At 39.7% G+C, this 19754-nt stretch overlaps 1 protein-coding gene across 1 annotated transcript; it reads left to right on the top strand.

The window, feature by feature from the left end:
* Positions 1 to 8716: 8716 nt before the first annotated feature.
* Positions 8717 to 19101, top strand: LOC128437190 (ADP-ribosylation factor-binding protein GGA3). Its single transcript, XM_053419245.1, has 17 exons — positions 8717 to 8778; positions 9814 to 9898; positions 10101 to 10176; positions 10265 to 10363; positions 10461 to 10584; positions 10790 to 10893; positions 11916 to 11996; positions 12167 to 12304; positions 13271 to 13352; positions 13608 to 13733; positions 14178 to 14426; positions 14542 to 14561; positions 14667 to 15070; positions 15534 to 15784; positions 16596 to 16765; positions 16900 to 17010; positions 17718 to 19101. Exons 1-17 carry the CDS (start codon positions 8742 to 8744, stop codon positions 17826 to 17828), a joined length of 2268 nt encoding a protein of 755 aa, XP_053275220.1. The 5' UTR covers positions 8717 to 8741; the 3' UTR covers positions 17829 to 19101.
* The last annotated feature ends 653 nt before the right edge of the window (positions 19102 to 19754 follow it).

Below are 19754 nucleotides of genomic sequence, written 5' to 3'. Positions count from 1 at the left end.
CAGACATAAGTCTGAGGGGAAATCAGCCCCGTGTCTTGGTCTCTGGAATCCGAGGCAGTGAAGTGAGCACTTATGACAGAAGGTCTGTTGGAGTGCTCCATCAGGTTCGAATCACAACACGATTCACGTGTGACTGAGCCTGTTTTTGAAGCTCACAGTAAAGAGCATCACATCATTTAAAGTCAGAGACCATCGTTTATCCACTGGTTTGATACTTTAACTTTTCACTGATGGATGAGCACGACAACTGGATCAGGTGGAAACGCAGGGACGAAGAAAAACACATCACAAAAAAAGACATGTGTTGACAACCACGATTCTCAGAGTGGTGCCTTAGGGGAAATGAATAAAATGCCAGTAAGGGCTGCAGCTGTTAAAACTACCAGAGGCTATTTTTTGGGACATGTAAAATCCTTGGAAATCCTCTTTGGTTTTATAAATGTAATAGCTGTTATCAGAGGTATCTGCTTTAAACTGAACTTAACAAAATGATTGCTACTACACACACACACACACACACACACACACACACACACAGCGGTAACACCCACAGCAGGAAAACCAATATCGGTCTGTGTAACTATCTGTAAATCCTGTTTGAGAGAAGTGTCTCTATGTGTGTGTCTGCATTGTGTCTGTCTCTATGTGTGTGTATGCATTTCCACATCTCTTTATCATAACAGTGTGTGAAGATGTTAGAGAAGTTAGAGAAATCTGAGATCCAAGTAAGGAAGGTGCGTGTTGCTATAACGTTTGAGGATGATGCATGATTTTTTTGGGGGGTTTAACAATAAAGACAAAAGCTCCCCTGATCCGATACTACCTCACAATGCCATCAAACTATTCCTTCTCTTTTAATTGTTTTGATTCAGAAACCCCTGGCAAAATAGGTTACATATTGTGCATTTAAGTATAACTGTTCCCCAAATGTGTCTTTTATTATACAGTCTATAATAAGGAGAAGAAAAAATGTATATCTATTATCCCAGCTCCTCACTCTGTTGCTGCCCCCCCACCGACACTCAGACCAGTCTCTCGTACACCTGAGCCACCACACACTGAGATATTACTCTACCCCCCCTCCTCCCCCCCCCCCCAAAGGTTTCCATTTATTATACAATCTCTGATAACAATGAAATGTGAGGGGGAAAAATACATATTACAAAAAAAAAATATTGAATCCTTATTCCCTCAGCTTCTGAGTCTTCTGCTGTTGCTCCGGCAATGACTCAGGCACAAGAGCAGGATATTAAAAGTTTAGCATTACAGCTAGGCTGATGTCGGAGTTCATGACAGCGGTTATAAAATGACATCAAGATTAATGTCTGTGGGCAGATGGGGATGGATAATGAAGAGAGCACTGCTCCAAACTGCAACACCTTATTGAAGGTGAGCATTTGCTCAATCAAGTCAGTTATAACGACGTACTGCAGTCTGGGAAAGAGCACAGTGTGACTGAGCCTCCCCGAGATGGTTCCTGGCAGTTGTGCAAACCAATGTTTTTTTTTTTAGATGTCATGATGGCTGATCTCAGATGATCTGTCAGGTGAAGACACAGGACCATGCTCCGGTCCCGGGCTGCGGTTACACGTGGTTCATGGGCAACAGCTCTGCTGGACATTCCTGCGGTTAGCATGCCAACTGCTCGCTCCCAAAACAACTTGTGGCATTGTGTTGAATTTAAGAACTGCACATTTTATTGTGACTAGGTCCAGGCACACTTGATATATCGCACCTGCCAGGTGCTCACTAATACAGATTTCAAACAAATATATTAAAATTTTTTGAAAGAAATAATCATTTTGTGTGCACAGAGGAAACCTTAAATCTTTGACTTTAAAGTGTTATTTTGTTTTGTACTTTTCCTTTGAGTATTTAAATGTCACTGTTTAAGAGTGTCAGAGAACATTATTAAAATGTCTGAATGTGGAAATATACTAAGCTTTAGTCAAACTTAGCTTTAGTGGGCCAGGTGGGAAGAAATGCTTGGCCACTGCAGGGTGCTCCATTCAAAATCACCTGGGAGAGAAGAGAGAGGAGTGTTTGAGTAATTCTGGGATTGAGTCACAGTCTGACGAACTGATTCATGAAAGCCTGTCCTCGAACTAGACCCGTTGCTTTCTGTAGACGTTTTTGACTGCAGGATGCGATTACCTTCCTCATGTTATTCACCAGTTAGAATTTTATATTCATATCTTTGACGATGTGGAACTTTGCACAATTACCTATGTTTAAGTGCCAGAGCTGGAAGAACATTTTTTTTTCTTTTCATGTAAAGCAGTAAGAAATTACTGCTTTATATTATCAAGCTGGTAGACTCTTTCACAGGCAGTGGTAGTTACTGTTCAAGGACCTGGAAAACATCAGTTTACTACCCATGTTAATTGAGGTTTATTTTTGTGGGGAATTACAGGATATATATTGTATGCTGCCCCTTAATTTATATCTGGAACTATATAGTGTGAGTGATGTGCAGTATTATTTATGTGGTGAGTCTCTTAAACAGACATTAAACATGAATAGAGTTACACAGATGAATAAACCAAACATGTGAACCAAAAAGTGGCCTGTGTGGAAAATGGTGAAAATGACCGAAAAAGTATCAAATAAATTGGGGCCACCTCTGGTTGAGCGTTATTGCTATGGCTAGCACCACCGTCCTCTTCGCTGTAGCGTCCTCAAATATAACACGTCCACCCTCGAAGAAAAAAAAAAAATTGTCACATTTAATTAAAACATTTTTTTCATCATAGTGTTTGTGTAGCTGAAATATAATAAAGTGCACTCATCCTTCATCCTCATCCGAGTGCTCCACTTATTGAGAAACGATATTAACATATCATGGTGGGTTGCCCTGTACCCGAGCTACTACTTATGGTAAACATATGAGCAACTGAATATTAGCACCTCAGCAGCTGGTGAATAATGTGTAACTAAGAGGTGCAAGCAAAACAGTGTGTCCTGTTTAACGCCAAGAAACCGTCATAGTCGGACAGACACAACAAATAAACCCAAGGTCGGGATTTTTTCTTGCATATTTTTAACCCTTGCAGAATTTGAACAGGTACATGTCTGTCAGAGGCTACAACTTGCTTAAGTTAATTTAAACATGCTCACGGTTAGGGTTAGGGGTTAGGGGTTTGAAAGTATTTTTATCAGGGGTCAAGTTGCCTTGCATTTCAATCTAGTAAACATACACTTCTTGGGATATTCAAATCAATATTTTTTTATAACCCTAATGTTATTATTATAGTGCTTTATCGGTTTTATCAGTAATATTTGACTCGCTTTTTTTCCCAGGGGCTTGCCAAAGGCTGTGCAGCTCTACTTTTATTTCTGAAACAATTCAAGTGTGAAAACTATCTTTAATTGTATTCCCACCTGTGACAGATAATCTTTGACATCTGGTTTTGGGCTGCTGAGTCTCAGGTAATTAGGTTTTATGCAGCGTTTGGAGGCTTCATTTGAAATCCTTCATGTTATCAGATTTGGAGATGGCTACTCAAAGCTCACAATGTCTGCCTCACTTTGCCTTGTTGGTTTGAAGACGCACAAAACAGACAAAAGCAATTTTTCAAGCTCCAGCGGATCGGGAGTGAAATTACTGACTGTGGTTCTTCAAAACAGAAGGTACTCTTCTCCATGACTTTTTCTGAGGATTTTCTGTCGTCTCATCATCTTCTTTTTTTTTATCTTCTTTTCTCTGTCTTTCCTGCTAAAGGGTTGACTGTCTCTCTTGTTAGAGTATGATGAGCTGACTCTTTCAATTTATTGGTCATTACGCGAGCAAGTGATGTATTTCATTGTATTTTAGAATATGTTCAGTTTTTTTATATTGACTTGTATATAGTTTTTAACAGTTAATTACTTTTTAGTAGGGGTGCAAATTGATTTAATTAAAATGATGTTCAAATGATTTATATTTTAATTTGGTGAAAGGGAACATTTGTGCGATATCTTCTACTCTCTCTTCTATTAGGTTCATATAAAGTTTAAGAGTTAGTGACATCCTGCTTGGTTCTTGGATGGATAATTTTTTTCAGGAATTGTTTTTTTTGCCTCGAGTTACTCAAGTTGCTTCTTTAATTCTAATCCTTCTGTTGCTTATACTTAATCTATTCTACTAATGACCCGCTCTTTCAGCTTTTTAAAATGTCATGGTTTTTCACATTTATATCCTCCTGAGGAACGGTAATGACGTGCTGCATTCAAAGGTCATTTGTGGTGGCGAAGGACGGTATTTGCTCTCGATAGCAAAGTTCAAGTCACTAAATGAATGGGTGGAGCCCCAACGCTGGAGACAGAGATAAGCACAGAAAGAGAGACTCTCAAAACAAAGCCACAAGATGGAGGACACATTTTCTTTTTAAAGCAAAACAATAGCTTTGTCCAGATTCCTTCGGAGGCTGCATGTGAAGACTAGACTGGACTGAATCATTTTGAAGGCTCCTTCAAATGTCGCCATTAATTGCATCCTTCCATTCCTGAACAACAGATAATCCAATGGGTGGATCCTTCTACGGGCAACCTAACCCAGGATTCATTTCATGCCGGTAACAAAGCAAAGAAGCTTGCTATGGAAGTGTCTGAGCTATACAGCCTCTGCAAAGTCGCAGGGATGGGAGATTTAAAAAACGTGAATTCATTAGTCACTCAGTCGGAAAATGCTAATAAACTGATTAGTATTTTAACAATTTTAACCCGGAAATATGATTTATTCACTGGCACAGAATCGCTTTTGTGACATTAGGAAAAGTCATGTGGATAACTTTGCTAAAATATTGTTTCTTATCTCTGCAGATTGTATCTCTGTACTATCTTTGATAACGAGCCAATCTAAATCCACAGGCAAGAAAGCCCACAAGCCACAAACTGAAATGAACTGTTCAGTGTCGAAAAACTCATTTTACAAACTGCGTCTTCATCGAGATAGTATAATGAATTTCCCACGGGATTAATAAAGTATCCATCTATCTATCTATCTATGTGTTTCTCCTTATACATCTGCTGCTTTCCTTCAAAAATGGAAATTGTCTCCTAACAGAGGTCACCATCTGCACATAAAATCTGGTGCCCCCTTCGTTGCCCGGTCTCATTTTATGATCAGCAGATTCAGGGTTCCTTTTTGTTGATTTGTCTCGCTGCTGCTTACATTTGGTGGCGGTGACAACCTTTTTCCTAGTGAGCTATTATCTTGTTTATTCATTCGTTGAATAGACTTGAATAACCCTGCCTTTGAAAAACATCTGCTCAAAACAGATCGATGAGGAGTTGTCAGCAGAGGAGACCAGAGAATAATGTGCGCACATTATTATGTTAAGCAGGGTTTATGCTCCAGATATAATGATAGGTCTCTTGTTGCTTGTTGACTATGTTATTAGGATCCATCTACTTGTGTTCAGCTCATTTATTTTGACCATGATGAACAGTCAAACAGCAGTGTGGTTTGACAAATGATGAATTGATTTTAATAAGTCACATGCAGCTTTCTGGGAGAAATAAACTGGATTTAATTTTTAGTAGTTACTTTTTATTACTTTTAATGGTGGTGTTGCAATGTGTGCTGCTGCTGCAGAAACCCAATGCCCAAAATTTGGATTGAGATGTGGAGAGTGTTCAGAAAGAAACATACCGATTTTTACCCAGTGAATATGTTTAGATAAGCCTTCATGTATCATTTTCATATTTCCATCCAAAGCCAGGTGTCTTCACGTCCTTAGGAGATGTACAGCTGAATGCAAAAATGTGGACACGGTGAGTCTGGACAGAGACTCGCACATTTAAAAGTCAACCGTTTTCCCAGCCACAGCTTTGGGTCAACCAATCATTCAACAAACTTCAAACGCAACAAGTGATAAGCCGAGAATTCTCAAATGCCAAATTCCTGCAGGTTGTCAGGAACCAACAGTCAAAAGAAGCGCGAGATTACTTTTAAACGGACAGGATTGATTTAACCCCTAAAAATATCAGAATACAAAAATAAGCAAATTAAGAAAATTCAGTAGATATGTGGCCCCATTAAAACAGGTCAACCAAACAGAGCTCTGCTCCAAAACACTGCTAAGAGACAGTAACTGAAAAGTCTGACCCAACAAATTAGACAAAGGAGGGAAGCGAGAAATAAAGCTGATGCAGCACTTGGTCTCGTCCATTTTACCCTCAGCCACAGGCCAAACCATAGGCCTGTACTACGAAGCAAGTTCCAAACAAACAGTCAGGCTAAAAAGAAGGGATACATAAGCACGTAAGGGACCCGGAAGATATGAACATGTGCAAGTAAAAGGGGCGGGGTTTACTTCATATAAGCCGATAAGAAGAGAACGAAAAGTTCTAATTAAACCTGAAGTTACGAGGATAAAAGTAGATCCTGTTTTGTAGTTCAGGTATTAGGAAGGAGCAGACACGCTAATAAAGAAAACTGAACTATTACATTAATGTAAGGTCTAAACTAACAAATTATAAATACATTGTCATGTCTAGAATGTAGAGATAAACCAAATTTTTTGCAAAAAATACTGGTGTAGTTTGTTGACTAATGTGACTGTAGAAGAACATCAAACGTGTGCTATTGATGTGAGAATTGGTGAAACATGGTGAATTTGACCATCTATTTTAATTGTGTGGGCTGTGGATGTCACTGTCACAGTGGGATGTCTGCCATCCTCCAGCCCCCCACGACCCTCAAAGGATAAGTGGTATAGATGATGCAGGGAGGGATGGAAATCACAACTGCCAGATGAAATAATTTATTAACTTGAGAGCGGGTCACACACTCTCACCGGTCAATCTTCTGCACTAATATCTTTCATCATTTTAAAACTATGCATAGCATTATATCTAATTGCATAATGGAGTCATGCCTTCACATATTGGCCGAGTTGGACGCAGAGTATTGTGGATGTTTTATCATTCCACATGGTGTATTTTCACAGCCGCCTCTTTTATTATATGTACAAAAACTCGAGCGGTTCTGTGACAGGAATGAAGCCCAATACACCGCACCTCAACCCACATGTTCCTTTATAGTTTAAAACTCTGCTGTGTCTTGCTTTATCTTCAGCTCTGCTGGATGTGCATATTATGCTCTGAAGGCGAACCCTGTGTGACAGTCGGCTTACAACCGAGTTCCCTGTGAAGACGCCAAAGACACAACAACAACAAAGCATGAATAATCTACAGAAGCTCCAACACCTCTGGTAATCTGTGAAGTCATACAAAATATGGACACATCTCTCTTCTTTCTGTTCCTGAGATATGGTGAAGACTTTTGGCCAGAAGAGTAAATGTCTAGGTCAAGTTCAGAACTGACAGACAACCGAAAAAATAATCAGGGCTTTACAGATATAAAAGTAGAAGCTGAGGAAGAAAAGTCTTTTTACTAATCTCGGATTAGATTATTTTTCAACTGTGGTGAATTTTTCCCAGTTTATGATTTTAACTCAATGCCACTGAAAATGTGTTGAGCTGTGTCTAATCTGGACCTGCTTGTATTATTCCCCACTTATAAATTCAACTTGAAACAGAACATTAGAGCACCAGCAGGTGGGGACACATAGTGAGTCACCATTTGCCATGACGGGGTCTCAAGCTGAGTTGAGTAAAGGGTAAAGCTTCTTTGTTTGCTTTTTTGAAAAGCCTTTCGAATAAGCCTGATTCCCCCTCATCATTCTGTTTCAGTTGATAGATCGAAACTGAATAAACCCCATTACTGTGTCCCTCTTGTTGCACAAACCAAACAGTTCAGGGGAGAATAGTTATTAGGACCATTGTGAGATGCTGTGAAGCACCAACAAGAGAACACTCACTTCTTTCACTGCTGAAGGTTACAGCACATAAATACAAATACGTCCTCTCTGAGTTGTTAGTGCCACCGTGTGGCAGCACAGTGAAATGAGCTGCAGAAATGAGTCAATGACAGGTCCGAAGGCTCCCCTACAATAATCAATAATCACTGCCCTCAATAAATACAAGAACAGACAGAAACGCTAGTAAACAGAGCACCACATTAATGTGATGTAAATGTGTTTGCACTACACCACATGTAAATGTTAGTTGTGTTCTGGTCTCAAGCAAAGCTCTCTCACCCCCCCTCCCCCTCCTTTCTCTGCATGTTGACTTATTTCTACAAAAAATATCTGTTAAAAATCAAGCTATTATAAGAGTCAAGCTATTTCAGCTTTTTACAACACTAACAGGAGAGGAAAACTACTGCAAAACAGTTCCACTAGATTATGGCATTGTCTCAATGTTGTCAATACTTTTTATTATAGATTTTATATCTATTATATATATATATATATATATATATATATATATATATGTAAATATTGTTAGGAAATTATATAAACTTTGTTAAATGAGAAAGACCATTAGCCAAAAGAAACGCTCTGTGTAGGTTTAACTAATGATTGTTACAAATGTATTAGATCGCTATATAAACAATATCTACTGATATTATTGTATTAACCACAAGGAGAGGGTCATTTTGGTCATATATCTCAAACTAACACAATCAAATTGTGTAGCAGGATCCTCCCAGGGTTAGACGTACTAGGTATCAGTCTCTCATTGTAATTATCCTCGATAACACTAGTCTTTTATATATAAGTGACAGGAGACTCCTTATTACTTGTAGAGCCTCATTTCATGAAGCTAAAGTAGTACATGACCCATGAGAGTAGTTCTGTGAGAAGCGGGATTCCCGAGCAGTCCTGAACGCAGCATCGCGGTGCACAGAAAACATGGCGGATGATGGAGAGTCGCTGGAGTCCTGGCTCAGTAAGTGGACTCTCTAACTCCATTTCCACGGGTTTTACTCACACTGAACACGCACAGATATGTGCCGCGGGACAGCAGGTGTCACACTCACGATTTGGACTCGCGTGACATCGGCGTGAACGCAGAGTACCGCGTGAAATGCGTGTGTGTTGTCAGAAAGTGGCTAACACTGACAGCTGCTGGTGGACGTTGGCTAGCTAAACCAGCTTTGACGTTTGGTTTCCATGCGTCTTGAACTAATACATAAAGCCTTTATATATTTATATGTTTATATATATATATGTATATTTAAATGTTGAGGATAACTCCATTGTTCTGGTCTGGTGGTAACACATAGGGCGCTTTAGCTTTCGCTCCCTGGAATTGCATAAACAGCCCGAGGCGTTAACTTACCCAGATTTCAAACAGGATGTTAAGCAGCAATAACAAACGGGAGCAGAGTGTCTGCAGGCAGGGAACGAGACGATTCAGAGGATAAGTTTAAAATGCTGGATACTATCTGTCTGGGTTGTTCTATGCGCGGGTCTATGGAGGGACAGAGCTTGATGTTATTCCCTAGCCTTCATCCAGATAAGATAAGACTCTATCAATCCCGAAGGAAGCGAAGTCTTGTGCCAGTAATATAATTCAATGAATAGAGCATGAAGTGAAACTGAAATTAAAAAGTGTTATACGAGTAAAATCTAAATATAATATGTCTACAGAGTAATGCAGAACCAGTGCCTAATATAAATAACAATATAAATGAGAATACAATAAGGAAGTGGCATGATGCAGTGAAACTAATTCTTATTAAACGTGGCAGTAAGTAGAGATGAATAAGGAGTAAGGGATACATTCACATAGTATTCAAATAATATAATGATGAAATATCAAATCAGATTGTCTGTATGTTTAAACTGTACAAGTAGTGCAAAGAAATAGTATAAATAGTTACTCTGCGTCATGGGTATTTGAGTGTTATGTACCGTGTACCGTTACATACATGTGCTGTCAGCAGCCAGGTCAAGTGACACTGTCCCCTTTTCTTTTCAGACAGAGCCACCAACCCGTCCAACAGACAGGAAGACTGGGAGTACATAATGGGATTCTGTGACCAAATCAATAAGGAGCTGGAAGGGTATGGTCACATTCATTTAATTAACTCAATCTCTCCCATAACGTCGCGTCCCGCTCATCTAATGTTGCCCATCTGAGTCCTCGCTGTGGTGAACACATGGAGCTTATTGTGAAGCCTGTTATAACCCAGGCTCTGAGTTATCGCTCTTTTTATTGAGTTTGTGTTGAAATGTTTTGGTCTGTTCTTTATTTTATTTTTCCAGCCCACAAATATCCGTTCGACTGTTGGCTCACAAGATCCAGTCCCCTCAGGAGTGGGAGGCGATACAAGCTTTAACGGTCTGTAGCGTAATCATTTCACCGCTGTCATTCCGCCTTTCGTTGCACAGTTTAAAGATAATTATTTACACTTGTTTTCCTTGTGTAGGCCCTGGAGGCTTGTATGAAGAACTGCGGGCAAAGGTTCCACAACGAAGTCGGGAAATTTAGGTTTTTAAATGAATTAATCAAGGTGGTGTCACCCAAGGTAAGTAATATAAATGTTCAGACACCTTCTGATGGGGATGGGTTTTCCTGAGTTGACGTTTGGTGTCATTCTGAGCGGTGCGTTCATTGTTTTTCAGTACCTGGGAGAAAAAGTGTCGGAAAAGGTGAAGTTGAAAGTGATCGAGCTGCTGTACAGTTGGACTGTGTCTCTGCCAGATGAAGCAAAGATCGGTGAAGCTTATCAGATGCTCAAGTCTCAGGGTGAGACCCCAGCCACTTAAAACAGCTGTTGAAAAATGCTGATGAGATATAATAACACGGTAAAACAATATGAATGCTTAATGAACAGGCTGTCATGACTGTGTTGTTCCTTGTAAGATCATTTGTTAACTTGAATTACTAAAATTATTAAAAGAATTGTCATTTACAGTTTCCACTAGCTGTCTGTTGTCATTTTCTATTGTAGGTATTGTTTTAGCTGATCCAGAAATACCTCTCGATGCCACTTTAATACCGTCAGCGTCTCCGCGACCCAAGAATCCTGTGTTTGATGACGAGAAGAAGAGCAAGGTGAGGGGAATCATTTTGGGATCTGATTGTGTAACTCACTCACTGCACACAACTCACTCTCCCGTTTTATTTCTTTTGCTCATTGATATTTATATATTTTGTTTATTGGCACAACACAGATTGTAAATAATATCTGTTCTGATATGGATCACGCCACCCTAGTTTTCAGTGATTGGTACCTGTGGGGTCAGACTATCCGAGTGCCTGGATACTTAGCCATTACATCCAGATCATCCACTGCTGATGAATATTAAAGGAGTAGTTTGACTTTTTTTTTAATTGCTTTATTTGCTTTCTTGGAGTTGGTTAGAGGAGTAAATAGATGTTTGATTCATATATATCCATTAAATGCGACGTGACATCGAGAATATTGGAAGCATAGCTCATATTAGTCACTTCCCCCAGTGAAGAAATATCTTTTATATATATATATATATATATATATATATATATATTCTTAAAATGTTCATACAGAAACATCTAGAAAACTCAAGTTATAAAGTGTGCTAAGCCAAACTCAATTGAACTACGCATGAGTGCATGGTCCACCTTATTTTACTGCTGCATGCATTATGTAGGGATGTAGCTCATTATTATTAGAGATCGAATCTTAGCAAGAAACTAAATTATAGTAATAAAACTAGTGTTCATTCATGTTCATACATGAGAGGTTTCTAATTTAATCATTCTTTCTTTTTCTTTCTTTCTTCCCCTCTATTGCTTGTGACTGTAACATTTTCACTTGATACCATCCCACAGAAAAAAGGGTCATATTTAATTTGCATTGACATCACTGAAACTGTTTTTTGTTGGTTTGTTCCTGTTCCCACTGCCCCACTGGTTTCACGACTCCACAGCAGGTCAACGCTGCATGTTTACTTTGTGTTGACAGCAGTTGATCTATGGATGGAGTTTGTTTTTTCTGGGTTTGGGAGCTGATGTGACTTTGCTGCTTGTGGCTGGGTAATCTGTGGGAGACGAGGTTGATTGTTTACTCACTTCAGTTTCTCTCATCCCTGCAGAGATTATCAGATCTGCTCAAGAGCAAGAAGCCTGAAGATCTGCAAGAGGCCAATCGGCTCATCAAGAACATGGTCAAGGAGGTGTGTCAGTGTTTTAATCAGGCCAAAGTAGGGATGGCTTTTATCTCGAGAAACTGGAAGCCAATTGGAAGCATTTCTCAGCTTTTATCTCAAAACCCCACAGGTTTACACTGATACTCATGTTTAATGAGGTCTATATATGCAACTCAACCTTTTCTTTCTTATCACAGGACGAAGTGAGAACACAGAAAGCGACAAAACAAAAAAGCACACTGGAGGCAGTCAACAACAGTGTCAAACTCCTTAGTGAGATGCTCGCACACTTCAGCCCACAAGAGTCCACGGACGAAGACAAGGAGCTTATCAGGGTTCGTTCTTCTGCTGATGAGCCTTAAACAACCTTTTGAAAAAAATTCAGTCATTTCTTTGTTATTGATTTATCCTTCTGGAAACACTGTTACAAAGTCCTGATCTTGCTTACACGGCTTCAAATGTGTTTATAGTAATTTGCTCCTGCTTGATTTAACGTTGGATCAAGCAGTTTAAACTGACTCAAATCTGCCTCAATCCAGCCTGAGAGCCGAGGACTCAGAAGACATTCATAGGAGGTCTGGGACACACGTGGCCACATTCTTTGTGCTGTGTGAACGCATATGCGTCCCTGGACCATATGTGATGGACCACCTATCCTCCTGTCTTCTGACCTCCTCCAATTTGAACTAGTACCAAGTATTTTTACTCTTTTCAATGTCCATACATCGATTTTTGTTTGTAAACACCCTCATAATATCAACAGTGACGTTCTATTTTTTTTAGAAGAGCTGGTGCTGGCACATTGTGATTTGAACTCTCAGGATGCATGTTAATACCATTAGGGCTGTGACGGTAACCACATTACAGCAATACCTTGGTCATGTGATACCTACCGCGGGATTGAGCTCATTACCGTCATCACTGCAGGTGTCTCTGAGCCGTCGGGGGGGGCAGACATCCAGGGAGCCATGCACAGATCCACTGCCCGAGGCACAGCACATGGAGCCCTGGCACGGACCCAGTTATTATCGGCTCTGTCAGTAATCTAGAGTAATCCATACCGTCACAGCCCTCAATGCCAGGTCTGAACAGGACCATTCTGAGACTAACTCCAGTCCTGCACAACCCAATTAGATGAAACACATTTACTGAAGTAATTTATTTACAAGATTACCATATGTTTATCCTCATAAATAACATATTTCACATAAGTCTTAAATTAGCTTCTTATATTCTTTGTCTAAATTACATATAAGATGTGGATATTAAGTTTTTTCTTTATTTTTCTTCTTTCTCTTCAGGAGCTGTATGGTGATTGTGACAAGCTCAGGCAAACTGTGTCTCAACTCGCTACTGAGACCGAGGACAATGAAAGCAGCTTGGGTGAGAAACCATGTCATTTGGCTCCATCGATCCTGATGGCTTGGTGTTGCTAGCCTAAGTTAATAATAAAAAGGTTGAGTCATGATTCACACAGGCCTTGTGTTGATGCTGGGCCAACAGCCTGTCAGACCAGAGTGCCCACATGACTGAAAGATGTTCTGCTCTCAGACTTCTTACGTTTAGAGAACATGTTTATTGTTGTTTCAGAAAGTCATGAACCTCACCGTGATTGAACTTTAAAAATGTCCTTATCAGGCGACATCCTGCAGGCCAGTGATGACCTGTCCCATGTCATTAACTCCTACAAGAAGATTGTGAAAGGACAGACTCTCAACGGAGAGAGTGAAGAAGCACAACAACCACGGACATCAGTCCGGCAAGGTACATTTTAATGAGGAGGACAGCACAGCTAGGAGTAGAACATTTTCATTATTTTGCCATTTGGTATTCCAGGTTCTGACATATTTTCAATTCCCTTATAAACGTAATTGTGTGGTTTATACAAGTTTCAGTTGTGTGCGTTTCACAAATTAAGATTATACAAAGGACAGAGATCATGTTTTTAATTGATAAGAAAGAGGAAATTCACAACAACCACAGGGTCTCTGATTATTTTGGCAGTAAACATTTCTCTTGAGCTCTTCAGATGTCATTTTTTGTAAAGGCAGTGTGTATCTCCTGAGCAGTTTATATCTCTGTCGGTTAAAACTGGATTTATCCATGTGGGTAGTTAGCCATAGGCCATGTATTTCAGTGAACTGACACTTAAATTTTATTGCAATACATCTTTATTGTCATGTGCAAATGTGTTCCTCAATCTGCCAGGCACCTACAGCACGAACCAGTCAGAGATCCTGATTGACCTGGTGGGTCTGGATTTCAACAGCCCTTCTCCGCCCGAGAAACAACCTCAGACCTCTACTCTGTCTTTTCCCGCTGACCTGCTGTGTGGGTCTACTGCTGCTGAGCCTCAGTCCACGAGCCCCAGTGCACCCTCTGCTCCCAGTGCACCCTCTGCTCCCAGTGCACCCTCTGCTGCTCTCTCTCTGCTGGATGAAGAGCTGCTGTCCTTAGGTAAGGTGCAGTTTAATTTACTTTTATTCGCAGTCTGTTTTCATGACAGCATTAATCAATACGTAAATGCCACATGTTTTTACATATTTCTTCCTTTACATATGTTTATTTACAGGCCTCAATGAACCTGCCTCTGTAAGTAAATCAATTATGTTGGCCTTTTTTTACTATTTGACTCAATTCCAATTATTCATGTCAAATATTTCTAACTATTCATATTTTGCATTGCCATGTTTCCAGGATCCCAGTCAGGATATGCATCTCTTTGACACAACTTCACCCTCTGGTCCTCCGTTATCTACATATTCACTTTTTCCAGATGGCTTCTCTGCAGCTGCAGCCCCATTTAACCCTACTAAGTTTTCTACAACTGCCTCCACGTTAAGCTTCCCTGGCCCTGCCTTGCCGACTCCTCCGGTTTTTACCGAATCTTTCTCAACGACATCGGCCTTATTCTCGCAGCCCCCCAGTTCAGTATTGACCACCTTAGCCCAGACTCAATCATTCGGCATGGCCTTGCCCCCTGCCTCAGCCCCCCACATCATTCCGCAGCAGTTCTCCACTTCACTCAGTGACTCTCCTTCGACCTTTGTCCATAACAACCTGCAAGACCTGGCCATGCTGGATCTGGGAAGTCCAAAAACGTGAGTAGTATTTTTTTAACCATGAGGTAGAAGCAGGGAGGGAATATGGATAAGCACCAAGCTGTCCATGTGTATTCTTACTATCTTGGATACTGAATCTTAATGAAAAAAAAACTTTTCATTCACTTACCTGAGCAGTTGTCGAAACACTAAAAGGGACTTAGATGTGATACAGTGATTTATCTGTTGCATTCCACTTACAAGAGCAAGAGCACATATACGCTCATCGATATCAGTCCTATTCAAATTATTTTTGTTCACTAAGATCTCTGCATATTTCTTGAGAAATTCACAAATATTTCACACTCTCTCATTATGTGGAAAAAAGATCCTTGATCCAGATCAAAATTGTAATCCTACACCTCATTGCACAATATTTGTTGTAATTTTTTTGTCAATACAGGTAAGCAATATATATTTCTATCATTATATGAGTCTTTCTCTTTGTGAATTATCCACACAGTACCCCTGGTGTGATGGACTTTGGCAGCTTGCTGGTGAAGAGTGAGGATCTGTGCACTCCTGCTCCTCTGTCTTTCAGTTCTGGTGTCTCCTCCACATCATCTGCCTTTCCAACCGCCAGGAGTCAGGCAGATGACAGCCCCTTGTTAAGGTCTCTGTCCCCCATCTTCCCTCTGAGCCAGGCCAGTCCAGGCAGGGGACAGGAAGTGTCCCTGGCCAATGTCCTTGTCCCCTTGGATGCCATCAAGCCAAGTGAGTTCCAGGAAAAAGGCTTTAAACTAGTTTGTGTACTAAAAGTGTTTTTTGTCGAGACAAAAAATATAAAGGAAGTCATATTGTGTCAGATTTCAAGTCCATGGAGGAAAGGGAGGTAAATAAATGTCCATGAGCTAGAACTGAAGCAGAGAAGACATATTGTTGGCATTTTTTGTAATTTGCCAATTTAATAGTTGAGGGTCCGGCTAATTATTATTCTGCTTATTGATTAATGGGATTATAATATTTTTCAAATAATCGATTTTAGAATTTCCCAAAGAACAAAGTGACATCTAGACAATGTCTTGTTTTGTCTGAACTGTCGATCTGTCAAATCAAATCATCATATATGAGAAACTGAGACCTGCAAATGTTTGGCATTTTGGCTTCTATCATGACTTAATCATTACAGTTTTACTGCCCGGTAGTTCAGAACAATTTTACATAAAGAAAATGAATATGAATGGGATAACTCTAGTAATGAATTTCAACCTGTTAAGGACATGTTGCCTGATCTCCTGACCTTGATAGAAGATCCTGTATCAAAAAAGTTGCTAGCAAGTTGAAAAGAAAGGTGGTTGTGATACTGAACCTTAGCCCTTACTGCCACTCTGTAGCAAAGGTGGCAAACTTGATGAAACTGTAGAAAGATGGTAGGTGATGTTTTCCCCATCACACCAGTAAGGGATGAACGCTTTATGGAAAATCAAGAACATTAGCTGACTAATACAGCTGAATGCAGTGAAATGTGTCTCATCAATATCTGTAATACTCAACTTTACTTTACTCTTTGTGTCCTGAATTTTAGGTAAAGTGTGTCCTGTGACAGCGTATGACAAAAACGGTGTTCGAGTCCTGCTGCACTTTGCTAGTGATTGTCCACCAGGCAGGCCGGATGTACTGGTGGTAGTGTCGTCCATGCTTAACACAGCGCCGCAGCCTGTCAGGAATGTTGTCCTGCAAGCCGCTGTACCCAAGGTAAAACCTGCTCTGTGACTGCAGAGGGAGCCACACAGTGTGCTTTTCTTAAGGCAGATGTTTGACTCATGAAATTGAAGTGGGTTGCTGCTTCTGTTTAATGCACATGGATGTCTGCTCTGCCACTTTTCCAGACAATGAAGGTGAGACTGCAGTCGCCTTCAGGGACCGAGCTGGCTCCTTTTAATCCAATCTTTCCCCCTGCTGCCATTACTCAGGTCATGTTGCTCGCCAATCCTCTCAAGGTAAAGCTCAACATGGAGCTTTTAATATACTATAATATAGTATTTATGAATGCATTAAATGTCATACTTTGAGACCGTGTTTGAGATCATACAGTTCAGCATAGTATTACAACTTTTTGGTTTAACTTGACCAGCAGCATGTGTTGATGATGTATTGATCATTGACTACATTAACACCAATATTCCAGTATTAACCCTATTAAGAAAATAGTCTGAATAAGACACTGCTATGTTAACAGTATTTTGTGATTAAACTCACTAAGGTCGTACTCAGAATAAGCAATAGTCTAATTAAGACCGTTGCAGTATAACGTTCTATTGGAGTTTTCATCTCTCAACATTGACAATTACCAATCATTAACAACAAATGCAGAAATGTGCAAATGTAGCTTTGCAAATTTTGAAAGAAAACACCCAAAGTGTTGTAGGGTTGCGTCGCATATTAGTTTATTTCAGGTTGGGAATTGGAAATTGTTAGAAAAAATGACAAACATAATGATGTGGTGGACGTAATCACGTGAGTCAGATTATGGTCTGTAACATTTAAATGGAATTCTGAATTAAATATTCTATTAGCACATCATCATACATGAAATGTCTTGTTCTGAATAAGGTCAAGTATCGATATAAACGTAGCGAGTGACTGCCTGTGCTCAAGATCTTGTATATTACAGCAAGATGCCAAACTCTATGTGTGTGTTTTGCAGGAGAAGGTTCGGATGAGATACAAGCTGACCTTCACATTGGGAGAGCAGCTGCTCACGGAGGTCGGGGAGGTGAATGATTTCCCTCCTGCTGACAAATGGGGCGCTCTATAGCCCCCTGCCCTCTGCTGTAGGATGACCGGATGCAGACGCTACAAGACTCAATTAATGAATGACTGTATTAGTGCAGCTCAGAAGTCAAAAGAAAGGGTTGTATCAGACGTTTATGGGAACATTTGAAGTTAACTTTTTTTATATTTGAAGAACATAGTCTTTGATTGAACTTGAAGGACTTGTTTTGCTTGAGATGTTCCCACTGAAGTAGCCAAAGTCCTGTAGCATAGATCCAATGTAAGTGTTGCTTTAGTGCCAGCGGTAATCCACATGGTGCAATAGCTGACAGTGTGAACTTGCTGATTACATGGATTATGCATGGGAAAATATTGCTACGTGAGTATTAAGTTGTTACTGTTGTAATATCCTTTTGGTCTTATTTTAATGTTGACTCCTGCCCGTCGGCCATATCCGTACTGATGGAGAATACTTGCACTTTTGGATACCAGACCGTCTTAATATAGAGCGTAAACTTACGTTGAAGGAGAGTGCAAAGCCGGGGTCACATGAATGTGTGATGCGACCTGCATTTCACATGATTGGCTGCTGACAATGTAGAACAACAATGAATTACGCTGAAGACATCGGACTAGAGGAGACAAGAGCCCCTCTGTTGCTAAATAAAAGGCACAGATTGGCTCATTAGAAATCAGTTACTCTCAAATCACTGCTTCCAGTATGTCTCACAGTTACTACTGAATACTCTGACTTGTCTTCTGACTTCTATGCTATAAATCATAGCTCGGAAATTGGTTTCCTTTTTGTCTCAGTATTTATTGTTATAAATGTATTGTTATTTTCTTTTGTAGAAGATGGTTTGAGTTCTGACTGTATGATACTGCAGTTGTCGCCTGGCAGGTACAACATGAGCTATCAGGGGTAATGATGCTTGATACACATGGAGTGGATGTGCTAAAGGAAGTGCAGCTGATGATTAACCCCTGGACTTACTGTTGGAACCCAATCTCATGCTATAGCTTTGCTCTTACACCTTGTTGTGGAAACCAAGCTGAAGGAGTAGATTGTAAATTGTTTGGTTTGTGTGGGAGATTCTGATATCAAACTAGGAAGATTTCTTATTATATATAATAATACAAAACATTTTTTTGGTGGTAAATTAAAAGCATTTGGCTTACTGTGTGTTCATCAAAAAAGATGTCTTTATTTATTTTTGTCTTTCTGGAGCTGTTATTGCTTTAAAGCAGATTCTCTACATATTTCTTCTAAAAGTATTTATTTGTCATAGATTTTTAAATAAACTTGTCATTACATATTTTTTGAAAATCTATTTCTGTGCCTGGAAAAGTTAAGAATGAGATGAGTTTGTATTAAAAAATTTATCTTGCTTTTTCAGTGTCTTTAAGGCCAGTATCAATGCAGTAGCAAATCAACAGTGTTTTTCCTACTTCCACTAGTAACACTGATAATAATGATACATTGTGTTTGAATAGCACTTTTAACAATGGTGAAAGACAGTTTACACATTAAAATCCCAAAATTAAAAAGAAACAATGTAAATACACATCATGATCATCCACTATAATATAAGATAACATATCAGAAATTACAGGAAAAGTCGAACTTCAGTAAAGACAAAGCAATGACAGGCGTTCATTGACCATCGACCTGGTTCAAACAAAACAGAGGAAAATATTATTTATTAACAGCGATGTATTATTGTCCCTTAAAACAACAGCATAAGATGGCATAATCAAAAGGATTGTAAGGCTTTGGGCCATGTTTTCTATCCAGTTTCTAAAATATAAAAGTCACTTTTAAGGATGGCTGTCAAATATATATAGTAAAGTAGAAAATACAGGGTTTTCTCTTAAATGTTATAAACACGCACAAAATAATGGGTCCATCTTCTTCCTGTGCTTAGTTTCTCATGGGAATGACCAGGTAATCCAATATAATCCAAAGGCG

The sequence above is a fragment of the Pleuronectes platessa genome, chromosome 3 (assembly GCF_947347685.1).
Source record: "Pleuronectes platessa chromosome 3, fPlePla1.1, whole genome shotgun sequence".
Classification (NCBI taxonomy): domain Eukaryota; kingdom Metazoa; phylum Chordata; class Actinopteri; order Pleuronectiformes; family Pleuronectidae; genus Pleuronectes; species Pleuronectes platessa.
Note: the sequence above shows the minus strand (reverse complement) of the source record. Positions and strands in the feature narration are given on the sequence as shown.